This window comes from Rhinoraja longicauda, chromosome 39 (genome assembly GCF_053455715.1).
Source record: "Rhinoraja longicauda isolate Sanriku21f chromosome 39, sRhiLon1.1, whole genome shotgun sequence".
Taxonomy (NCBI): Eukaryota; Metazoa; Chordata; class Chondrichthyes; order Rajiformes; family Arhynchobatidae; genus Rhinoraja; species Rhinoraja longicauda.
This window is the reverse complement of record NC_135991.1, coordinates 13,453,905-13,474,500: the sequence shown is the minus strand read 5'-3', so window position 1 is coordinate 13,474,500 and position 20,596 is coordinate 13,453,905. Positions and strand designations below refer to the sequence as shown.

The following is a 20,596-nucleotide window of genomic DNA, read 5'->3' as shown; positions in this document are numbered from 1 at the left end:
AACGCTGAACTAAAATCAATGAACAGCATCCTCACATAGCCCCCCTTCTGCCTGTCAAGATGCGAGGGAGCGGTGTGCAGAACCTGGGAGACCACATCATCCGTGGATCTTTTCCGACGGTGTGCGAACTGCAGCGGGTCCATATTGCGAGGGAGGAAGGCACAGATGTGATTCTTGATCAGCCTCTCGAAGCATTTCATGACCACCGAGTTGAGGGCCACCGGCCGATAGTCATTCAAACAAGTTGGAGAGGCATTCTTTGGCACTGGTACGATGATGGACCTTTTGAAGTTAAGTCATGCCTAATGTGCACAGTTTCTGCTCCCCCTCCCCCATAATTCCCATTGACTTTAGTGCGGAGATACACCACAGTAAATTCCCCTTGGGCCCAGCGAGTCCGCACCGAAAAACAATGGCCCCAACACTAACACTATCCTACACATGGGACAATTTAATAATATTCCGAGGCCAATTAACCAACGAATCTGCACGTCTTTGGAGTATGGAAGGAACCAGAGCACTCAGCGTAAATACACATAGTCACGGGGAAAACATACAAGCTCCACACGAGGCCGCACACGAGGTCAGGATCGAACCCGGATATCTGGTACTGTAAAGCATGAACACTAACACTGTGTCGTTGTATAGCCCCTCGCTACTGCAAAGCCGCAGTACATCATATTTCCCGATGATACGGTGGTATTTGCTCCCATTCTGCTCTCCCTGCTGACGTGCGACCGCCAGAGTAGAAGGCAAATGTGCGAAACCCCTTGCAGTTGATGCAGGTTGTTGCCATGATAATGCAGGCGGTCTGGACTGAAAAATAACTGAACACGGAAAGCAATTGAATATTACCTGAGCCCCAAGATTCAGTATCCACAACCCTTCCCACAAATCATTCACAATCCTTCTCCCATTCCAATCCAACTTCACCCGTTCCCACAATCACCTCCTCACTCTTTCCCGCTCCCTACGCCCTCCACTCCGAACTCTCACTCACCAACCCCCAGAAAGCTTTCCCACAACCCTCCCCTCCAACATCTCTCTTACTCCTTCCACCAACCTCCTCACCTCCCCCCAAAACTACCCTTTCCCCAAACCTTCTCCCTCACCCTTCCATCAAGGTTCTCCATCTTCCCATGGCCCCAAACATTCCATCAACCCCGTCCACCACAAAATCACTCCTCCACCAATCCTTCACATCAACATCTCCCCCACTGTCTCTTCAGTAAAGCCTTTCATATCCGTCCTCCAACATCACCCCTTTCCTTCCCCTAACGCTCTGCCTCACCCCCTCCAACCCTCTCGCCTCACCGTTCCCCAAATATCTCCTTCCCCAAACCCTCCCGCTTCTAAATATCGTCCTCACTACATCACCTCCAGCCATTCCCTCAGCCCGCCAAGGCCTTCTGGATCTCGCGGTTGTTAAACACTTACTCTCCTTCCATTCCCATACTGCCCCTTCTGTCCTGGCCCTTATCAATTACCAGAATGAATCCACACGTAAAAAGAAGGAACAGCACTTCATAGCTGACAACGCAACAGTATTACATTGAATTCTCCAATTTTCGGTAACTTCTAAAAGCGCCTCCCTGTCCTTTCCTAATCCTTTGACCACCAACACCAGCCCTGCCTTTCTTCTTTCCACCACTCCATTCCCCTGGCCCTTGGTTGAGCCAACACCAGTTTCTCCCGCCCCCTCACTGAAGGTCTGCTAACTAGCTTCACAGTCCGCAACTAAGTTCAACAATTTGCTTATCAGTGAAACCCCTCGCATGAGGTAATCTGATGCCAGCCTTGATTTGTCCTGTATTTTCCCTGCTCTCTCTACCGCAATGTCTGAAGAAGAATCTCGCCCCGAAATGTCAGCTATCCATTTTCACCTGAGTTGCTGTCTTTCCGTTGAGTTACCCCAGCATTATATGTCTGTCTAAGTCACCGCAATATTGTCATGTTCATAAGGGATAGGAGCAGAATTAGGCTATTCGGCCAACCTTGTCTACTCCGCCATTCAATCCTGGCTGATCTATCTCTCCCTTCTTACCCTATTTTCATGCCTTCTCCTCATAACCTCTGACACCCATATTAATCAAGAATACATCTATCGCAGCCTTAAAGATATCCACTAACTTTGCCTTCACAGCCTTCTATGGCAAATAATTCCACAGATTCACCACCGTCTGACTAAAGAAATCCCTTCTCATGTCGACACTATATTCCATCTGCCACTCTCCCAAACCATCAAAGTCCTCTGCAGAGCCTCGGCTTTCTCTACACGACCTGCCCCTTAACCTATTTCCGTATTATAGACAATAGACAATAGACAATAGGTGCAGGAGGAGGCCATTCGGCCCTTAGAGCCAACACCGCCATTCAATGTGATCATGGCTGATCATTCTCAATCAGTACCCCGTTCCTGCCTTCTCCCCATAACCCCTGACTCCGCTATCCTTAAGAGCTCTATCTAGCTCTCTCTTGAATGCATTTAGACAATTGGCCTCCACTGCCTTCTGAGGCAGAGAATTCCACAGATTCACAACTCTCTGACTGAAACAGTTATTCCTCTTCTCAGTTCTAAATGGCCTACCCCTTATTCTTAAACTGTGGCCCCTTGTTCTGGACTCCCCCAACATTGGGAACATGTTTCCTGCCTCTAACGTGTCCAACCCCTTAATAATCTTATACGTTTCGATAAGATCTCCTCTCATCCTTCTAAATTCCAGTGTATACAAGCCTAGTCGCTCCAGTCTTTCAACATATGACAGTCCCACCATTCCGGGAATTCACCAAGTAAACCATTCACTGTACGCCCTCAATAGCAAGAATATCCTTCCTCAAATTTGGAGACCAAAACTGCACACAGTACTCGAGGTGCGGTCTCACTAGGGCCCTTCACAACTGCAGAAGGACCTCTTTGCTCCTATACTCAACTCCTCTTATTATGAAGGCCAACATTCCATTGGCTTTCTTCACTGCCTGCTGTACCTGCATGCTTCCTTTCAGTGACTGATGCACTAGGACACCCAGATCTCGTTGTACGTCCCCTGTTCCTAACTTGACACCATTCAGATAAAACTTTGCCTTCCTATTCTTACCACCAAAGTGGATAACGTCACACTTATCCGCATTAATCTGCTTCTGCCATGCATCCGTCCACTCACCCAACCTATCCAATTCACCCTGCAACCTCATTCCAATCCCAGTTATGGATCCCAGCTACTTTATCCAAGGGTACAATTTACCCCCTCCCGTTAAGTACATTACCTTTAAATATCCCCCAAGTCAGAGCTACCCAGCCACCTGTATAAAGACCTCTGGACCAACCTCTGGATACCCCAATTGTTGGAATGGAACCGGGTATTGGTGTTCCGTGGTAAAAATCCAGAACACTGCAAGCTGCGTTACGACAAAGGAGACATTCTGGTGCAGCCAACACCCTGGCACCGGGGTGACCACTTGCCATAACACCAGCCAATGTGTGGACCTTGAGAGAGGGTGGCAGACACTCTGTGGTTGGGGAAATAAGACACACCTGGCGATTAACAACAATACCTTCCCCATTGTACCACGCTTTGGCACAAGAGATGACTCCTTAGAACCATACATGTACCCGATGATATGTTCGGTGGATAGCAACTCCCGGTTCCCCTGTAATGATAACTGCAGTAGCACTGGTCCAACTTCAGGCTCTGATGGAAGAACCCCGAGAGTAGTTTATACCAAACCCGGATATTATTTCCTGAGCAATGGGATAGGGACCAATTTCCTGGTAATGGGAAAAGAAACTCCTGACAAAGTGGCGATAGGAATCCTTACCCTCTCAACTATACCCTGCCCAGTACGGTGGAGCTTCAGCTTTTCCACCATTGCTCAAATAAAGACAAAACGAGGAATTTCTAAGGAATTTTGCGCTGACTGGATGGAACCAGCTGCGATCTGTATAGTAGAGGTCACTCCGTTGGTTGGGGAATATTGAGAACCATATCTATAGGTGGGACCGCAGTGGCCATGGCATCCAACAATGGAAATTATCTTGTGTGCGGACTCACCACTCTGGGGAATAAGACAGTGGAGGCTATAAATGAAATAAAGGAGGGCCTGTCACACCTACGGCTGTTCTCAATGCAGAACCGATACGCACTGGATTATCTGCTGGCTAGGGAAGGAGGTGACATTGTAAAAGGGAAATGCATTATGGGAATCATGGACCGAACCGCGAACCTCACGAGAATTGAAGACGATATACAGACTTCCTGAATGTGATAACTGAGGGTTTGAACTGGGGAGATTGGGGATTGTGCGGACTGTACAATTAGTATATTAACATTGCCATTTATCTCGGAGTAATTTTGATATGTTTATTCGTGGGGATTGCCATGGTTAAATGCATAATTAGTAATCTTACGCAGGCCATGAAAGGCTTTGGAAGCACTCATAAAATGTTGTTACTGCGCATGGGAGAAACTGGAGAAGACTTTCCGATGTTTGAGGACGATTACACTGAAAATTATGGTAGAGCAAGTGATATGGTGAAAGACCAGGTTGCCAAGGAATTATTAGGGGAAGAATACAACAGACTTCATCAACTGGATATAAGTCAGAGCTATGAAGATCTTAATCTCTATGTACCGTAAGGGTAAGGGAGTGAGATCCAGCAGAGGAGTAGGAACCAGAGGCAGGATCAACATCATCCTGTCGACCCTGAAAACAGCTTGGGCCAGGCTCTGGGGGCTTATAAAACACCGCGAGGTCAGGTATAAACTCGGATGACTATATAACCTGCCTCAGACGAGTCTCTGCTGAGTTTTTGCCCTGATAGTTGTCATAAAATGACAAAAGGGGCAATGAGGAATAAAGGTAAAATACGAAGTAAGTCTGATTAAGTGAAAGACTAAAAAGATAGCCGGCTGGGTAAAGGTTAATTAGAAAATATTATCACCGCTTACTTTGCTATTGTGTGATATATCTCTGCTCGTTAGCTAGCGGGTGTGAAACCATGGACGGTTGAGAAGTGATTAACATCCTAATCACAGAATATTCCAGCAGATACTACAATAGGATGTACGGGACTGGTCATATCTGGGGACTGGGAAGGGCCTACGGGGCTAGTTGTGATTGGATGAACATGTTGCCATGCCCCTCAATTGTGCCCCCTCCATTCTGTTATTTGGAAACTATATAAACATTGACTTGGTATGCATGAATATGTACGTCCCATCCTGTTCCGTAGACCGTGAGCTCTGTCGCAGCAGACTTGGAGGAATCATCGCAGGGCTGCATTAAAGGTTTGAATTGAAGAACAAGTGTTTGGATCAATTATTATTGAACTAAATTGACATAAATAACCAGAATCGTCACAAAGATATCCAGATCTCTTTGTACTTCCACATTTCCTAACTTGATACCAATCAGATAATAATTGCTTTCCTGTTCTTTCCACCAAATTGGATAGATAACCTCACATTTATCCACATTGAACTGCATCTGCCATGCATCTGCCCACTCGCACAACCTGTCCAAGTCAACCTGCATCCTCATAGCATCCTCCTCACAGTTCACACTGCCACCCAGCTTTTTGTCATCCACAAATTTGCTAATGTTTGAACATTAACAATTGAACGAATAATACATAATGCTCCAAATTAAATTTAAATTGCTTGCTTCAAATCTAAGAAAGAGGCAGTTGATAAACTCTGCTGTGCCTTGCGCCCAGTGGGAAATATTAGTTCCACCCGGTGAAAACTAAGGCTGATTGTTATCTGAATGGTGTCTGATTAGGAAGAAGGGGAGGTGCAACGAGAGCAAGGCGTCGTTGCATGTCACTCACTGAAAGTACGCATACAGGCACAGCAGGCAGCGAAGAAAGCTCATGGCATGTTGGCCTTCATAGCGACAGGATTTGAGTACAGGAGCAAGGAGGTAACACCCGGAGTATTGCGAGCAGTTTTGTTATCCTAATTTGAGGAAGGCCATTCTTGCTATTGCGAGAGTGCAGCGTAACCAGGTTCACCAGGTTAATCCCCGGGATGGCGGACGGACATATGATAAAAGAATGAATCGACTGGGCTTAAATTTGCTGGAATTTAGAAGGATGAGAGGGGATCATATAGAAACATGAGGGATTGGACAGGCTAGATGCAGGGGGGAAATTACCATTTGTGCCTATTTATCAAGAAATGCATGAGAACATGTTTACCATGTTTACCAGGGATGTAGGTTAATTGACTGGGTAAATGTAAAAAAATGTCCTTAGTTGTGTGTAGGATAGTGTTAATGTGCGGGGATCGCTGGGCGGTGCGGACTTGGTGGGCCAAAAAGGCCTGTTTCCGCGCTGTATCTGAAATATGAAAAATAAATATGAAAAAAATATCATGGTGTGTACATCTGGTACACGTAGAAACTGAAAGAAACACTTCACTTAAGCAGTTGACAGGCCGATTTATGAGCTAAACTTGGTGTTGGTCTTGGTTCTTGGTCCTCCGAAATATTCCAAATGGAATTTAAACTGGAGGTAGCGGAGTATGGACTTAAACAAGAAGGGCTTCTTGGAGAAGAGCTGCCTGAAATGTAGTTGCGTCTGGTTGAGTAACTATAGTAGGGTGAAGACTATTCCATGCTTTAATTGTGCGAGAGAAGAATTAATTGCTATACACATCTGTCTTCATAGCTGGTATCTCAAATTGGATCGAATGCCCTCGTCTACACCTGACAGGTTTGGGTTTGGTGTAGATGTGGTAATCTATGTCGAGCTGACCATTTAACGTTTTGTATAAACAGTTCAAACGGTGGGCTTTACGTCTGCCTTGGAGAGTGTTCCACCCCATTCAATTTCGAAGTTCGGTAACACTCGCTTCTCTCTCTTAGGTATTTGTAACAAAACGAGCTGCCTGTCTTTGGACACGTTCGATCGAAGAAATGTTTTTAATTGTGTGGGTCCCATGCTGCTACTGCATAGTCCAAATGTGGTCTGAAACAGTCCCATAGTCCTTGGTTGCCCAACCTCCCCCGAGAGCTCCGAAACCTGTTTCCAGGCAACAATTGTGAGATATCCTGGGTAATGGTGTAGATTTATTCAAATGAAGTATATTTATTCAATGTTATCACTGTGGTCAGTGATGGGTATGGATAAGCAGTGACATTATCAATGCGGTCAGTGGTGGGTCTGGATCAGCAGTGACATTATCAGTGTGGTCAGTAATGGGTCTGGATAAGCAGTGACATTATCAGTGTAAGACAATAACTGCTGATGCTGGTACAAATCTAAGGTATCACAAAATGCTGGAGTAATTCAGCAGGTCAGGCAGCATCTATGAGAGAGGGAATGGGTGACGTTTCGGGTCGAGACCATTCTTTAGACTGATGTCAAGGGGCGGGACAAAGAAAGGATATAGGTGGAGACAGGAAGACAGTGGGAGAATTGGGAAGGGAGGAAGGGGAGATGGGGGGGGAAATAGAGAGACAGAGGAACTATCTAAAGTTGGAGAAGTCAATGTTCATACCATTGGGGTGCAAGCTGCCCTAGCGAAATATGAGGTGCTGTTCCTCCAATTTCCAGTGGGCCTCACTATGGCACTGGAGGAGGCCCATGACAGAAAGGCCAGAGTGGAAGTGGGAAGGGGAGTTGAAGTGCTCAGCCACCGGGAGATCAGGTTGGTTAAAGCGGACTGAGCAAAGATTTATTTGACACATTTTTACGACACATAATTTGACACATTATCAGTGTGGTCAGTGATGGGTCTTGATAAGCCGTGCCATTATCAGTGTGGTCAGTGATGGGTCTGCATAACCCGTGACATTATCAGTGTGGTCAGTGATGGGTCTGGACAAGCAGTGACATTATCAGTGTGTTCAGTGATGGGTCTGGATAAGCAGCGGCATTATCAGTGTGGTCAGTGATGGGTCCGGACAAGCAGCGGCATGATCAGTGTGTTCAGTGATGGGTCTGGATTAGCAGTGGCATGACCTCATTTAATTTCGACCCCCATCTTTTGGGTGAAATACACGACTGGTTAACAAGCGTCTGTTTTGCATTATTTCAGGTGTTTGACTGTAATAGTTGAACGCGGGCTCAGTATCCGCTGTTAATCTATTGCATCTTGCTGCTCTTCACACGCTAGTAAACACGGTAAAACACAGATATATTTGTTTGTTATAGTCATCTCAATAGATGTGTTGAAAATAAGTAAATATCTCTCTCCAGCATGCAATTTAATGAATAAAGATGAAAATTGAAAAGCAGATTCATATCTGAGACAGTTGGAGTTCAGTAACTGTGCTGTGCGCTTCGCTCAATGGGGAATATTAGTTCCAGCCGGTGAATACAAGTTGAGGCTCTGTTCAATCTGCACTTTATTTTGTAGTGAACGACATAGACCAGTCGATACGTCGATGTCAATTCAAATCCTCAGGCAGCAAGGGCAGTCTAAAAGCATATCATCAACTCATCTGTCTGGGCTGTCCATGCAGTGGTTCAGAAAGTGCTGCCACACACACAGAGTCGATTCCTGTGTAGGACGGAACTGCAGATGCTCTTTTAAACAACAGATCGACACGAAATGCTATCTTGAGTCTGAAGAAAGGTCTCGACCCAAACGTCACCCATTCCTTCTCTCCAGAGATGCTGCCTGACCCGCTGAGTTCCTCCAGCATTTTGTGTCTACCTTCGAGATAGACACGATATGCTAAAGTAACTCGGCGAGTCAGGCAGCATCTCTGAAGAGAGAAATAGTTGACGTTTCAGGTCGACACCCTCCTTCAGGCTGACACTCAGTTAAGAAGGATCTCGAACCGAAACGTCACCTATAACTTTTTTTAGAGCTGCTGCCCGACCGGCTGAGATACTCCAGCATTTTGTGTCTATCTTTGACTTAATTGGTGTGCGCATTTGTCAAGTATTTGAAGAGTGCATACCCCCTTTCACGGCGCTAACTGGGACACGTTGAAACTGAAAGAAGCAGTTCTGAAATCAAAGACAGATATTTTTTAAAAGGGTCGATGTATGTGACAGGCAATATTTATGTTCTGTGTTTAATCTGCACCTTTGAAAAATGTCGACACCTGTTGATTTTGGTTCCTTGGATTTCCAGACTCAAGTTTATTGGTGACTAAATAACCAAACAGATGACAGGCTGTTTAGAAGCAGTGGGTACATGTGAGTGGTGTACCTGGTGCACTCGTCAGACGCAGGTTCCTGTGTCCCAAGGTGAGGGATAGTGCGTTTATGTTGCAATTTCATTGCCCTCTGAACCTTTCCTCTCCATGTACCTGCTGAAATGCTTTGTGATATTATTTTGAACCACGGCCCTAACCATGCCAACATGATTCTATGCACCTCTGTGAGATCGACCACTCTTTACCCTCCTGCGCTACAAGGAATAAATTCTTGGCTTGTCCAACCTCTCCCAGTAACTCCGCTCCGAACCTTTTCCGGGGCCACACAGTCGTAAATCTTCACTGCACTCGTTACAACTTAGTGGCTTTTTTTCCTATGCGTGGTAACGAAAAAACAAACATACCACTCCAAGAGCCCCCTCGATAACTTCTTGACCAGCCGAACATAGACTTCCAACGTGTATATTTATTTCCCTGACTGATGAGGGTCGATGCCTCAAATCCTCTGCACCACCCTATTTACCTGTGATGCCTCTTACACAGATCTGTGTACGTTTAATCTATCTGCTCGACCACAATCCCCAGTGAAGGTCAGGACCTAGATTGACTTCCCAAAATAAACACTTCCCACTTATCTGAAATAAGCCCCACTTGTTATTTCTCTGCCAGATTCCGCAGCTGAAAATAAACCTCCCTGCTATAATTATTGAAAACCATCTAAACTGGCTGCAAAGAGAAATCTGATAACTAGGGACAAGTCATCCTAGTACCTGTGGTGAGAACATTACCGGAGAGGATTCTAGACATAAGCATAGAACACAGGTGCAGGAGGAGGCCATTCGGCCCTTCGAGCCAGCACCAACATTCATTGTGATCATGGCTGATCGTCCACAATCAGTAACCCGTGCCTGCCTTCTCCCCATATCCCTTGATTCCACTCGCCCCGAGAGCTCTCTGTCCGTGTGTATGTGTGTATGTATGCAGCATAATCTTTGTGGTTCGCACAGCCAAAACGGTACACCATACCGCCACCATTGTTCGCCCACGTTACTTACCATTATGCTGGGCAAATTTAAGCTACATGTTTAAAGCTAGAGAGATTTTAAAGCTTAAATATTTCCTTTCTAATCCATTTCTTGAAGGTCATCAGCGTGTGACGTCACATTGGGACCCGCACGTCTTCAAGAGATCAGCTACGCCCCCACCTTTAACTAATGCGCCCACCCCCGGACCTTTAACTAATGCGCTCCACTACCCCTGGACCTTTAACTAATGCGCTCCCTCCCTGGACCTTTAGCTAATGCGCCCCCTCCCCGGACCTTTAACTAATGTGCTCCCCCCCCACCCCAGGACCTTTAACTAATGCGCTCCCCCTCCGGACCATTAACTAATGCGCTTCCCCCCGGGACCTTTAAGAAATGCGCTCCCCCCGGATCTTTAACTAATGCGCTCCCGCTCCCCCCCACCCCGAACTTTTAACTATTGCGCTCCCACCCGGAAATATAACTAATACGCCCCCCCGGACCTTTAACTAATGCGCTCACCCCGACTAACTAATGAGCCCCCCCGGACCTTTAACTAATGCGCTCCCCGCCACCCTTTCCTTTAACTAATACGCCCCCCCACCCCGAACCATTAACTAATGCGCTCCCCCCGACCTTTAAGTAATGCGCTCCCCCACCCCTGGGCCATTAACTAATGCGCCCCCCCGGAGCTTTAACTAATGCGCTCCCCACCCCTCCCACCGGACATTTAACTAATGCGCTCCCCCTCCTCCCCGGATCTTTAACTAATGCGCTCCACCCCACCCTGACCTTTAATTAATGCGCCCCCCCGGAACTTTAACTAATACGCTCCCCTCTCCGGACCTTTAACTAATGCGCTCCCTCCCCGGACCTTTACCTAATGTGCTCCCCCCCCGATCTTTAACTAATGCACTCCCCCCCACCGGAGCATTAACTAATATGCTCCACCACCCCCCCGGACCTTTAACTAATGTGCTCCACCCCCTCCTCCGCCCGGGCCTTTAACTAATGCGCTCCCCCCCCGATCGAACATTTAAGTAATGCTCTCCCCCCCAGGAACTTTAACGTATGCGCTCCGCCCACCCGGACCTTTAACTAATGCGCTCCTCACCCCGGAACCTTAACTAATGCGCTTCCGCCCCCACCCCCACCCGCCGACCTTTAACTAATGCGCACCCCCATCCGCGGACCCTTAATTAATACGCTCCCCTCAGACCTTTAACTAATGCGCCCCCCCCCACCGCCGCGGGAGCACCGCCGCCCGTCCCGGCAAGCCTCGCGCCTGACATTCCTCAGATCCTCTCCAATTTCCACTCCCCTTTCCTCTCCCCTTTCCTTTCCACTTTCCTCTCGACCAACCCCGGAGGAGCTTTAAGCGGCGTTGCAGGGCTCGCAGCCAAAATAGCCGTTAAAGAAGTTAACAAACCGGGGGGGAGGGCCCGCCATAGTGACTGAAGTGGGCAATGGGTAGGGGTTGAGGGGGGTGGGGGGATGAGGAGGACGGGGTCGAGTAGGTGAGGAGGGGTGGGGAGGAGGAGGGGTGGGTGTGGTGGAGGAGGGGTTGCGGGGAGGAGGAGGGGGGTCGAAAAGGTGAGGGGGTGGTGAGGTGGGGGTGGAGGAGGAGGGGGTGGGAAGAGGATGGGGGTCGGAGGGTGATGGGGAGGTGGGGGTAGGAGGAGGACGGGGGTGGGCAAGTGGGTGGAAGGGAGGTTAGGGGTAGGAGGTTAGTAGGGTGGGGGAGGGAGAGAGTGGGGGAGGAGGGGGAGGGGTGGGGGAGAAGTGGGTAGGGGAGGTTGGGGTTGGGGAAGAAGTGGGTGGGGGTAGGGGTAAAGGCGTCGGGGGACAGTGGGAGTGGGGGTAGGATGGATGAGGGGAATGGGGACAGTGGGGGTAGGGGGCGGGGGAGGGTGGGGATGAGGGGGTTAACGTATGCGCTCCGCCCACCCGGACCTTTAACTAATGCGCTCCTCACCCCGGAACCTTAACTAATGCGCTTCCGCCCCCACCCCCACCCGCCGAGGGGGTTGTGGTCGGGGTAAGAGAGAGTGGGAGTGGGGGGAATGGGGACTGCGGGGAAGGGGTGAGTGGGGGTGTGGAAGAGGGGAGAGTTGGGGGGAGGGGAATGGGGAAAGAGAGTGGGGGAGAGGGAGGCGGGGTTGAGGGAGGAAAGAGTGGGGGTGGGGAGGAGAGTGGGGTGCGGGCAGGGAGAGTGGGGGTAGGAGTAGGGGAGGGAAGTGTGTGCGAGTGGGGGTGCGAGTGGGGATGAGGGAAGGGGAGTGGTTAATAAGGGTGGGCAGAGTGAAATAGGGGTGGCAGGGCTGGGGGGACTGGGGGTAGAAGAGGGGCAAGTGGGGGCAGGTGGGGGAAGGCGAAGGGCAAGTGGGGGTGGGTAAGGGGATGGAGTGGGTCAGTGGGGGAGGAGGGGGGGATAAGGTTGATTGAATGCGGGTTTGAGGGTGCTACACCAATACAGGAGAGGCTTTGGGTCCACGGCTCACTCACTCACACCCTCTCCCCTTTCCTGTCCCCCCTCTACGAGGAATGGGCCCAACTTGGTCTAGTCTATTATAAATGTAGAAGAGTTGTTGGCCAAGCAATACAATCATGACTTCAATGAAAGAACCAGCAAGGAATCAGAAGAAATGTCCAGAGAAGAGCTAAAGTTTTTGGAAATTATTAACCACTCAGTAAAGATGATAGAAGGGCACTATTGCCAAGACTTACCTTTCAAACAAGAGAGTGTTAATCTGCCGATTAACCGTTGCATTGCAGAACAACGTCTTGAGAATCAGAAACGCGTTTGGCAATACAAAATTTCATGAAGAATATATATGTTTCCTCACAGAGATGATTAATAATGGTTATGCTGAAAAGGTACCAGAAGACCAGCTGAATCGATGTGATGGAGAGCTGTGGTACATCCTACACCATGGGGGTATCATTCAAAGAAAGGAACTTTAAGAGTGATCTTCGACTGTGCTGCGGTTTTCAAGGGTAAATCGCTTAACTGTCACCTGCTGCAGGATCCAGACCGAACGAACTCAATCATCGGAGTTCTTATCGGATTCAGATAAGAGCCGGTAGCTTTGATGCCGGATATCAAGGCAATGTTTCATCAGGTCAAGGTATCGGAAAAGCATGTTAACTGCTTGCGATTCCTATGGTGGCCGGATGGTGATGCACCACAAGATCTCGTTGAATACCGGCGCAGTCATCACCAAGTTATGCAAACTTCGCAATGAGGAAAACCGCCGAGGACAATAAAGCTCACTTTCCAGTAGAAGTGACAAACACAGTAAAGAGCTATTTCTATGTGGACGATTGTTTAAAATCCATGTCGACGAAACAGGAAGCAATCCAGATGGTAAAACATCTTACTTCCTTCTGCCACATGGGAGGATTCATGCTATCAAAATGGATCAGCAACAGCCGTGCTACATTAGAAAACATTCCACTAGATAACAGAGCAAAGGAGACCCGGGAGTTGGATTTGGACAAAGACAATCTGCCCATGGAGCGAGCACTGCGATTGCACTGGTGCGTTGAAACAGATGTGTTCAAGTTCAGAATTTCGATTCAGGAACGACCGTGTACAAGACGGAGCATCCTGTCCGTGATTGGTTCTGTTTACGACCCTTTGAGATTTCTTGCACCATTTACACTACCAGCCAAGTAAATTTTACAAGATCTCTGCAAGACGAAATTTGAATGGGATGAGTGTACAACGCAAATCTTCTCTCAGAGCGTTTAGTAGATCTCGACAAGATCTCGGAGTTCAGATTGGACCGGTGTATGAAGCCTACAAACTTTGGGTGAATCAAATATGCACAGATACATCAATTTTCTGACGCAAGTGAAAGTGGTTACGGTACTGTTTCATCTCTAAGACTGGAAACTGATAACAATGAAGTACATGTTGCATTCTTAATGGGAAAGACCAGAGTGGCACCATTGAAGCAAAGGACCATTCCGAGAATGGAGCTTGTAGCCGCAGTCTTAGCTGTCAGAATTGGCATATTGCTGCAAAAAGAACTGCAGCTTAAGCTGGAGGAATCTACCTTCTGGACTGATAGCATGACAGTGCTTAAGTACATCAACAATGAAAACAAACGCTTCCTAACATTTGTAGCAAACAGGATCTATTTTGTAAGGGATGCTACTAATGTATCACAGTGGAAGTATGTTAATACCAAGGAAAATCTTGCGGATGAAACCTCTAGAGGATTAACAGCAAGCCGATTCTGGAGCAGTAAGAGATGGATCAATGGGCCAGAATACTTCTGTAAACCAGACCGAGAATGGCCAAGGTGTAACCTAGAAACTGAAATCTCTGCTAATGATCCTGTGATCAAGCAAGATATCTCAGTGAACGCCGTTATCAAGGATTCACTGGATTCAACAAACTATTTAATTACCCATTTCTCAATATGGAATATGTTGAAGGCTGTGGTAGCTTGGTTTCTTAAAGGAAAGACAATGCTTTTGCAGTGGACTCGTAAGAGAAAGGAAACTCGGGCTGCTACGAGCAAGGTCTTAAAAGAAGTAATCATTTATACAGGCTTGGTCCGATACTGGATAAAGGAATTCTGAGACTAGCTGGTCGCCTGAATAAACTAGGGATGCCTGAAGAGGCTAAGCATCCTATTATTCTCTCGAAGAACTTTCATATTTCAACATTGCTGTTACGACATATGTATGAACAGATCGGGCATGGAGGAAGAAATCACATGCTGTCGCAAATCCGTAAGCTTTTATAGCCCCTTTTCATATCTATTGGTAATTGCTTCGTTGTATACAGAGAACAATTAGGGGCCGATGTGTAGGAGCCATTTACGCTTCAATTAGTTACTACCATTATATTATGGCTTTGTTTAATATTTCTAGTTTCTGGTTTTTTTTGCATGCTTGTGGGTGTGATTTGATACGTAATGGGGAGTGCCTACATCTGAGGAGGCTAGCGGAGCCACAGAGATTGGGGGTCAGTTTAGTCTCGGAGGATGGAGAAAATACAGTTTTTAACCATACGACCACACTACCACAACCACGATCACACGACTGTACGATCTGGACTGTATTGTTTGCGGAAGAAACAGTTGATAAGAACGAAAAGTTATGAATTACTCTTTTGATTTGTGCTACTTTAAAAAGACCAATTAATCAAGAAACAGTGTTTGGAAGATTTGTTGTTGTTATTTCAGAGTGCGGTGTGTGCATCAGCTATGCGTCCACTCCATCCCGAGCAGACATGGCTATCGAAGTTGGACTTTGAGACGGTATAGAAACTGCCATTACATAACATACATTGCCCCGCTTAGCTACTCCAGTGTTTTGTGTTTATCTTTGGTATAAACCAGCAATTGCGGATGCTTGTTATTGTCTTCGAAAGCAATATTTTATCAGGGTCGCCCCTCAGGGTCGATATTCAGTGGAACTGTGATTAACGGAAGGAAGGGAGTGTATGAGAAGCACGCCTGGACCGGGGACTGTTGGACCAGATGCGGTTGTCAATGCGGGGAAGCAGCATTATATCACCACAACTATTCGTGTTCAAAAATGTCAGGAAGAAATGTCGAATGGAAATTCAAACGAATATTTCAGTATCTGTCTTGCAATATCAGGGAGGCCGTGGCGTGAATGCTGATTCATTTTGGGGGGGGGGGGAATACGATAGCTGGAGTGGTAGTTGGGATCACTGGTGATATTCATCGAAATCACACCAACATTAAATGAAATAACCCAGTATCATGGAACATTCGTTCATTGGAAAGCATGACTTCTTATTTTCAGTGAAACATACACAAAGTACTGGTGTAACAGAGGGTCAGGCAGCATTCTTGGAGAACGTGTAGAGGTGACGTTTCGGATAGTGACCGTTATTCAGACTCCCTTTTCAGCGACCACTTTGTTTTTTTACTCGATCGTTAAGTTGTTTGCTTGTCATCTCCCATGGTGCAGTCAATGGCTGTGGCGCAATGTGTTTGTTTCGTGAGCGTCACTAATGACGATCAGCAGGTATGAGTTCATGTCGCTGGAGACCTATCGCTCTGGAAATCTCGGTGCGCCCCAGAAGGCAGGGCCACAGAGCTGCGGCGATGACGGACTGACGGAGCCACAGGAGTTAATTGTGTCTCACCGCTATGGGGTATCCATTGATCTATCGAATTGAAGATATATATCAACCTACCATAGCGACTGTCGCTGTTTTCGGTAATTAATTTTGTCTTTGATTTTCATGTACGTGCTCATGCTGTGAGTTATTACGTGAATTACTCCGGCGCTGCCGACGTTAAACAAACATTTCTTTTCTGCTTCAATAATTAACTTGTTTAATTTGGTCAGACATCCATCTTCCCTCTGTAACTGCCGCAATGTGAACGTCATGCCCGTTGTTTTTCCTGTCCTGCATCACTCTCTGTACATCCTCGCCACCGCGCCACAGACAGTACTGCCGATGTCGCACAGTTCGGGAGACTCAGGTTCAATCTCTACCTCCCGGGCCACATGTGCAATGTTTCATCGCTCGTCGTCCGCCTCCGCGCTATTCCTGGCTGCCCTCTTCTTTCCTCCCACATGCAATTGACCTGGCTATTAATTGTTTCTGTCACTACTGTTTATTGGCTTTAGGGCAGATGGATGCTACAATGTGGAGGGCAGTTGATATGAATGTGGGCGGAATTAAAAGATGGGAACGTAATATACATTGGCGTTTGATGCGTTGCGTTGACTTCGTGGTCCAAACGCCACAGTCTCTGAACTTTATCCGGGCTAAAGGTCATTTGGTCAACGTATCCAAGTTTGAAAGCCTTCTAATCAGCCAACGTTCCTCAGATACATTTGTGCAGGTCTTGTGACAGTAATGTCTCTTCTCTCCTTCATAGTGAACCTGTTGGCGATAGTGATACTCTGTCGAGGTAAATGCGGTCTCTCCAAATGCATCACTCGCTACTTGGTCGCCATGGCAGCGTCTGATCTCCTGGTCGGCATCACTGATCCGTTTCTACGTCTGACTATTCTATTTCACTTCACTTATTCTTTTCTGAACATTACTCCCGTGTGCACGACTGTCGAATTCCTGATCTTTGCAACCACCGCGGTCTCTGTCTGGCTGACGGTTGCCTTCACCTTCGATCGGTCTGTGGCCATTTGTTGTGAGAAGCTGAAAATAAAATATTGTACCGAGAGAACGGCGGCTGCGGTTATCGGGGCAGTGATTGTGCTGGGCTGTTTGGAGAACATCCCCAGGTTTTTTACGGTAGATCCTGGCTACGAATTTGATAATCTTCCCTGGCTGTGCGTCACTAAACCCACCTTCTATACGTCGTCTGCATGGATCGCATATGATGTCACACACCGCGTTCTAACCCCTTGTCTCCCGTTCTTTCTGATCCTTCTGCTCAATGTGCTGACGGTCAGGCGGATTGTAGCGGCCAGCAGAGTCCGCAGGGGTCTCCGGGGCCGCAGCAACGGACAGAATGACAAGGACCCGGAGATGGAGAACCGCAGGAAATCCATTGTTTTACTCTTTAGTATCACGGGCACTTTCATATTGCTGTGGGCACCACAAGCTGTCTTTTACATCTTTACGCGTATTGCGAAGATCGGATATGACGGCTCCCCCACCGGTTATGACTATATCACGATTGTCACGTCGGGGTTTTTACAGCTTCTCAGTACCTGCACCAACACGTGTATATACGTGGCGACCCAGAGTAAATTCAGACAGGAGCTGAAGAACGCGGTGAAATTCCCACTCAGGGTAATTTGTGCACTTGTTCGCTCATAAAGTCATGATACACACAAAACAAACACAAGCTCTTTAACCCTTCGATCCGCGCCAACAATCCATCAACAATTTTCACTTATTCCAGTTTGTTATTCGTACTGCATTAAACTGCCCAAACTTTTAACCGCAAAACTTACACACTGAGGACTGGTCTACGGAATACCTGAGGAATTCAGAGTCCAAAAGCACGGAATCTGACCCTGGGGCTCAGCTCTTCCATGCTCCATCGACGTGAGTCCCATTTGCTTGCGATTGCCCATCGTTCATCGTAATCATTCATATTCATGCACCCTGTCCACGTGTACTTTAAAGTGTAGGAAATAAAAACTGCAGATGCTGGTTTAAATCGAAGGTAGACACAAAATGCTGTAGTAACTCAGCGGGTCAGGCAGCATCTCTGGAGAGACGGAATGGGTGACATCACCAAACTGATGCAAATGCTCATTTGCCCTATCTCGTGAACGTGAGTTTGACATGATTGCATTTATGTATTATTTAACTGTTTTGTTTCAATAACATAATTTTAAAAAACCCTTTAGGGTTCAGCGCGGTACACGTAATTAAAAAATGCATAATTCTGCATTTTGAACTGTGGTACATATTTTTTTACGCTGACCGGTGCATTTGTACATAGAATATGGAAATGTACAGCGCAGGAAAAATAAGTTCGGTCCATCATTTCTTGGCCGAACATGATGTCAAGATACATTTACGTCATCTGCTTACGCATGATCCAAATCCCGCAAGTCTTTAGTCTTTTTCTTAAAGCTGTGCCTTCTGGTCTTTGCCTGTGCACCAATTTTGCTGACGCGATACTGCCACATAGGAGATTGGTGTACAAACTTAAAGCACACGGTATTTTCAGTGTTGAGGTGGATGGAAAATTGGTTGGCGGACAGGAAGCAAAGAGAAGGAATAAACGGGTCATTTTCGGAATGGCAGGCAGTGACTCGTGGGGTACCGCAAGGCTCAGTGCTGGGACCCCAGTTATTTACAGAGTATATTAATGATTTGGACGAGGGAATTCAATGCAACATCTCTAAGTTTGCGGATGACACGAAGCTGGGTGGTAGTGTTAGCTGCGAGGAGGATGCTAGGAGGCTGCAGAGTGACTTGGATAGATTAGGCAAGTGGGCAAATGCATGGCAGATGCAATATAATGTGCATAAATGTGAGGTTATCCACTTTGGCGGCAAGAACAGGAAAGCAGAGTATTACCTGAATGGTGAACGATTAGGAGAAGGGGAGATGCAACGTGACCTGGGTGTCATGGTGCACCAGTCATTGAAAGCAAGCGTGCAGATGCAGCAGGCAGTGAAGAAAGCGAATGGTATGTTGGCATTCATAGCAAGAGGATTTGAGTTTAGGAGCACGGAGGTTCTATTGCAGTTGTACAGGCCTTGGTGAGACCGCACCTGGAGTATTGTGTGCAGTTTGGTCTCCTAATCTGAGGAAAGACGTTCTTGCCTTAGAGCGAGTACAGAGAAGGTTCACTAGATTGATCCCTGGGATGGCGGGACTTTCATATGAAGAAAGACTGGATAGACTAAGCTTGTACTCGCTGGAATTTAGAAGACTGAGGGGTGATCTTATAGAAACAAATAAAATTCTTAAGGGGTTGGAGAGACTAGATGCGGGAAGATTGTTCCCAATGTTGGGGGAGTCCAGAACCAGGGGTCACAGCTTAAGGATAAAGGGGAAGTCTTTTAGGACCGAGATGAGAAAACATTTCTTCACACAGAGTGGTGAGTCTGTGGAATTCTCTGCCACAGAAAGTAGTTGAGGCCAGTTCATTGGTTATATTTAAGAGGGAGTTAGATGGAGCCCTTTTTGCTAAAGGGATCAGAGGGTATGGAGAGAAGGCAGGTACAGGTTACTGAGCTGGATGATCAGCCATGATCATATTGAATGGCGGTGCAGGCTCGAATGGCCGAATGGCCTACTCCTGCACCTATTTTCTATGTTTCTATGTTTCTGCTCTCCGACTTGGGACCCCGGAACCGGAGTAATCCAGGTCGCTGTGGCAGGACGCTGACACTGTTTAGTCCAGATTGTTTTCTTTGATCCATGCACGTCGCCACCGATATTTGTGTAATCCACGGCCCCATCCAGGGACACAGAACACTGTGCTCCAGGACCATATGTAATCAGACATAGACACTAAATGCTGGAGTAACTCAGCGAAATAGGTAGCTTCTCTAAAGAGTAAGAACGGGTGACGTTTCCGGTCGAGACCCTTCTTCGGACTGATGTCATCGATAGGATCTGTCCGAGGACGCTGTGGAAACCGCACCACCGAGCCCGACGCTGTTTTTGACCCAAACCGTCTGTCACTCCATCACTACAGCCACACAGAGTGTCACTCCATCAGTACCGAGCCACAGTGCGTCACTCCATTACTACAGAGCCACAGTTTGCGGACAATCAGTAGCACACCACAGTGTCACTCCATCCCTGCTTCGCCACACAGTGTTACTCAATCAATACCTGTCCACAGTGCGTCAGACCACTAGTAATATCCCATAGTGTGTTACTATCTCAGCACAATCCGATTATTATTACCCCACAGGGTGTCACTCCATCAGTCAGATACCACCGTATGTCAGTCCATCAGTAACATACCGCTGTGTGTCAACCCATCAGTACTCCCCACTGTGTGCTAATCCATCAATATTAC

General features: G+C 47.2%; 1 protein-coding gene across 1 annotated transcript; it reads left to right on the top strand.

Annotated features, from left to right (window-relative positions):
- The first annotated feature begins 4,376 nt into the window (after nt 1–4,376).
- Nucleotides 4,377–17,919, top strand: LOC144611221 (putative G-protein coupled receptor 139). Its single transcript, XM_078430267.1, has 3 exons — nt 4,377–4,630; nt 16,149–16,278; nt 16,951–17,919. The coding sequence occupies exons 1-3, from the start codon at nt 4,377–4,379 to the stop codon at nt 17,917–17,919; spliced, it is 1,353 nt and encodes a 450-aa protein (XP_078286393.1).
- The last annotated feature ends 2,677 nt before the right edge of the window (nt 17,920–20,596 follow it).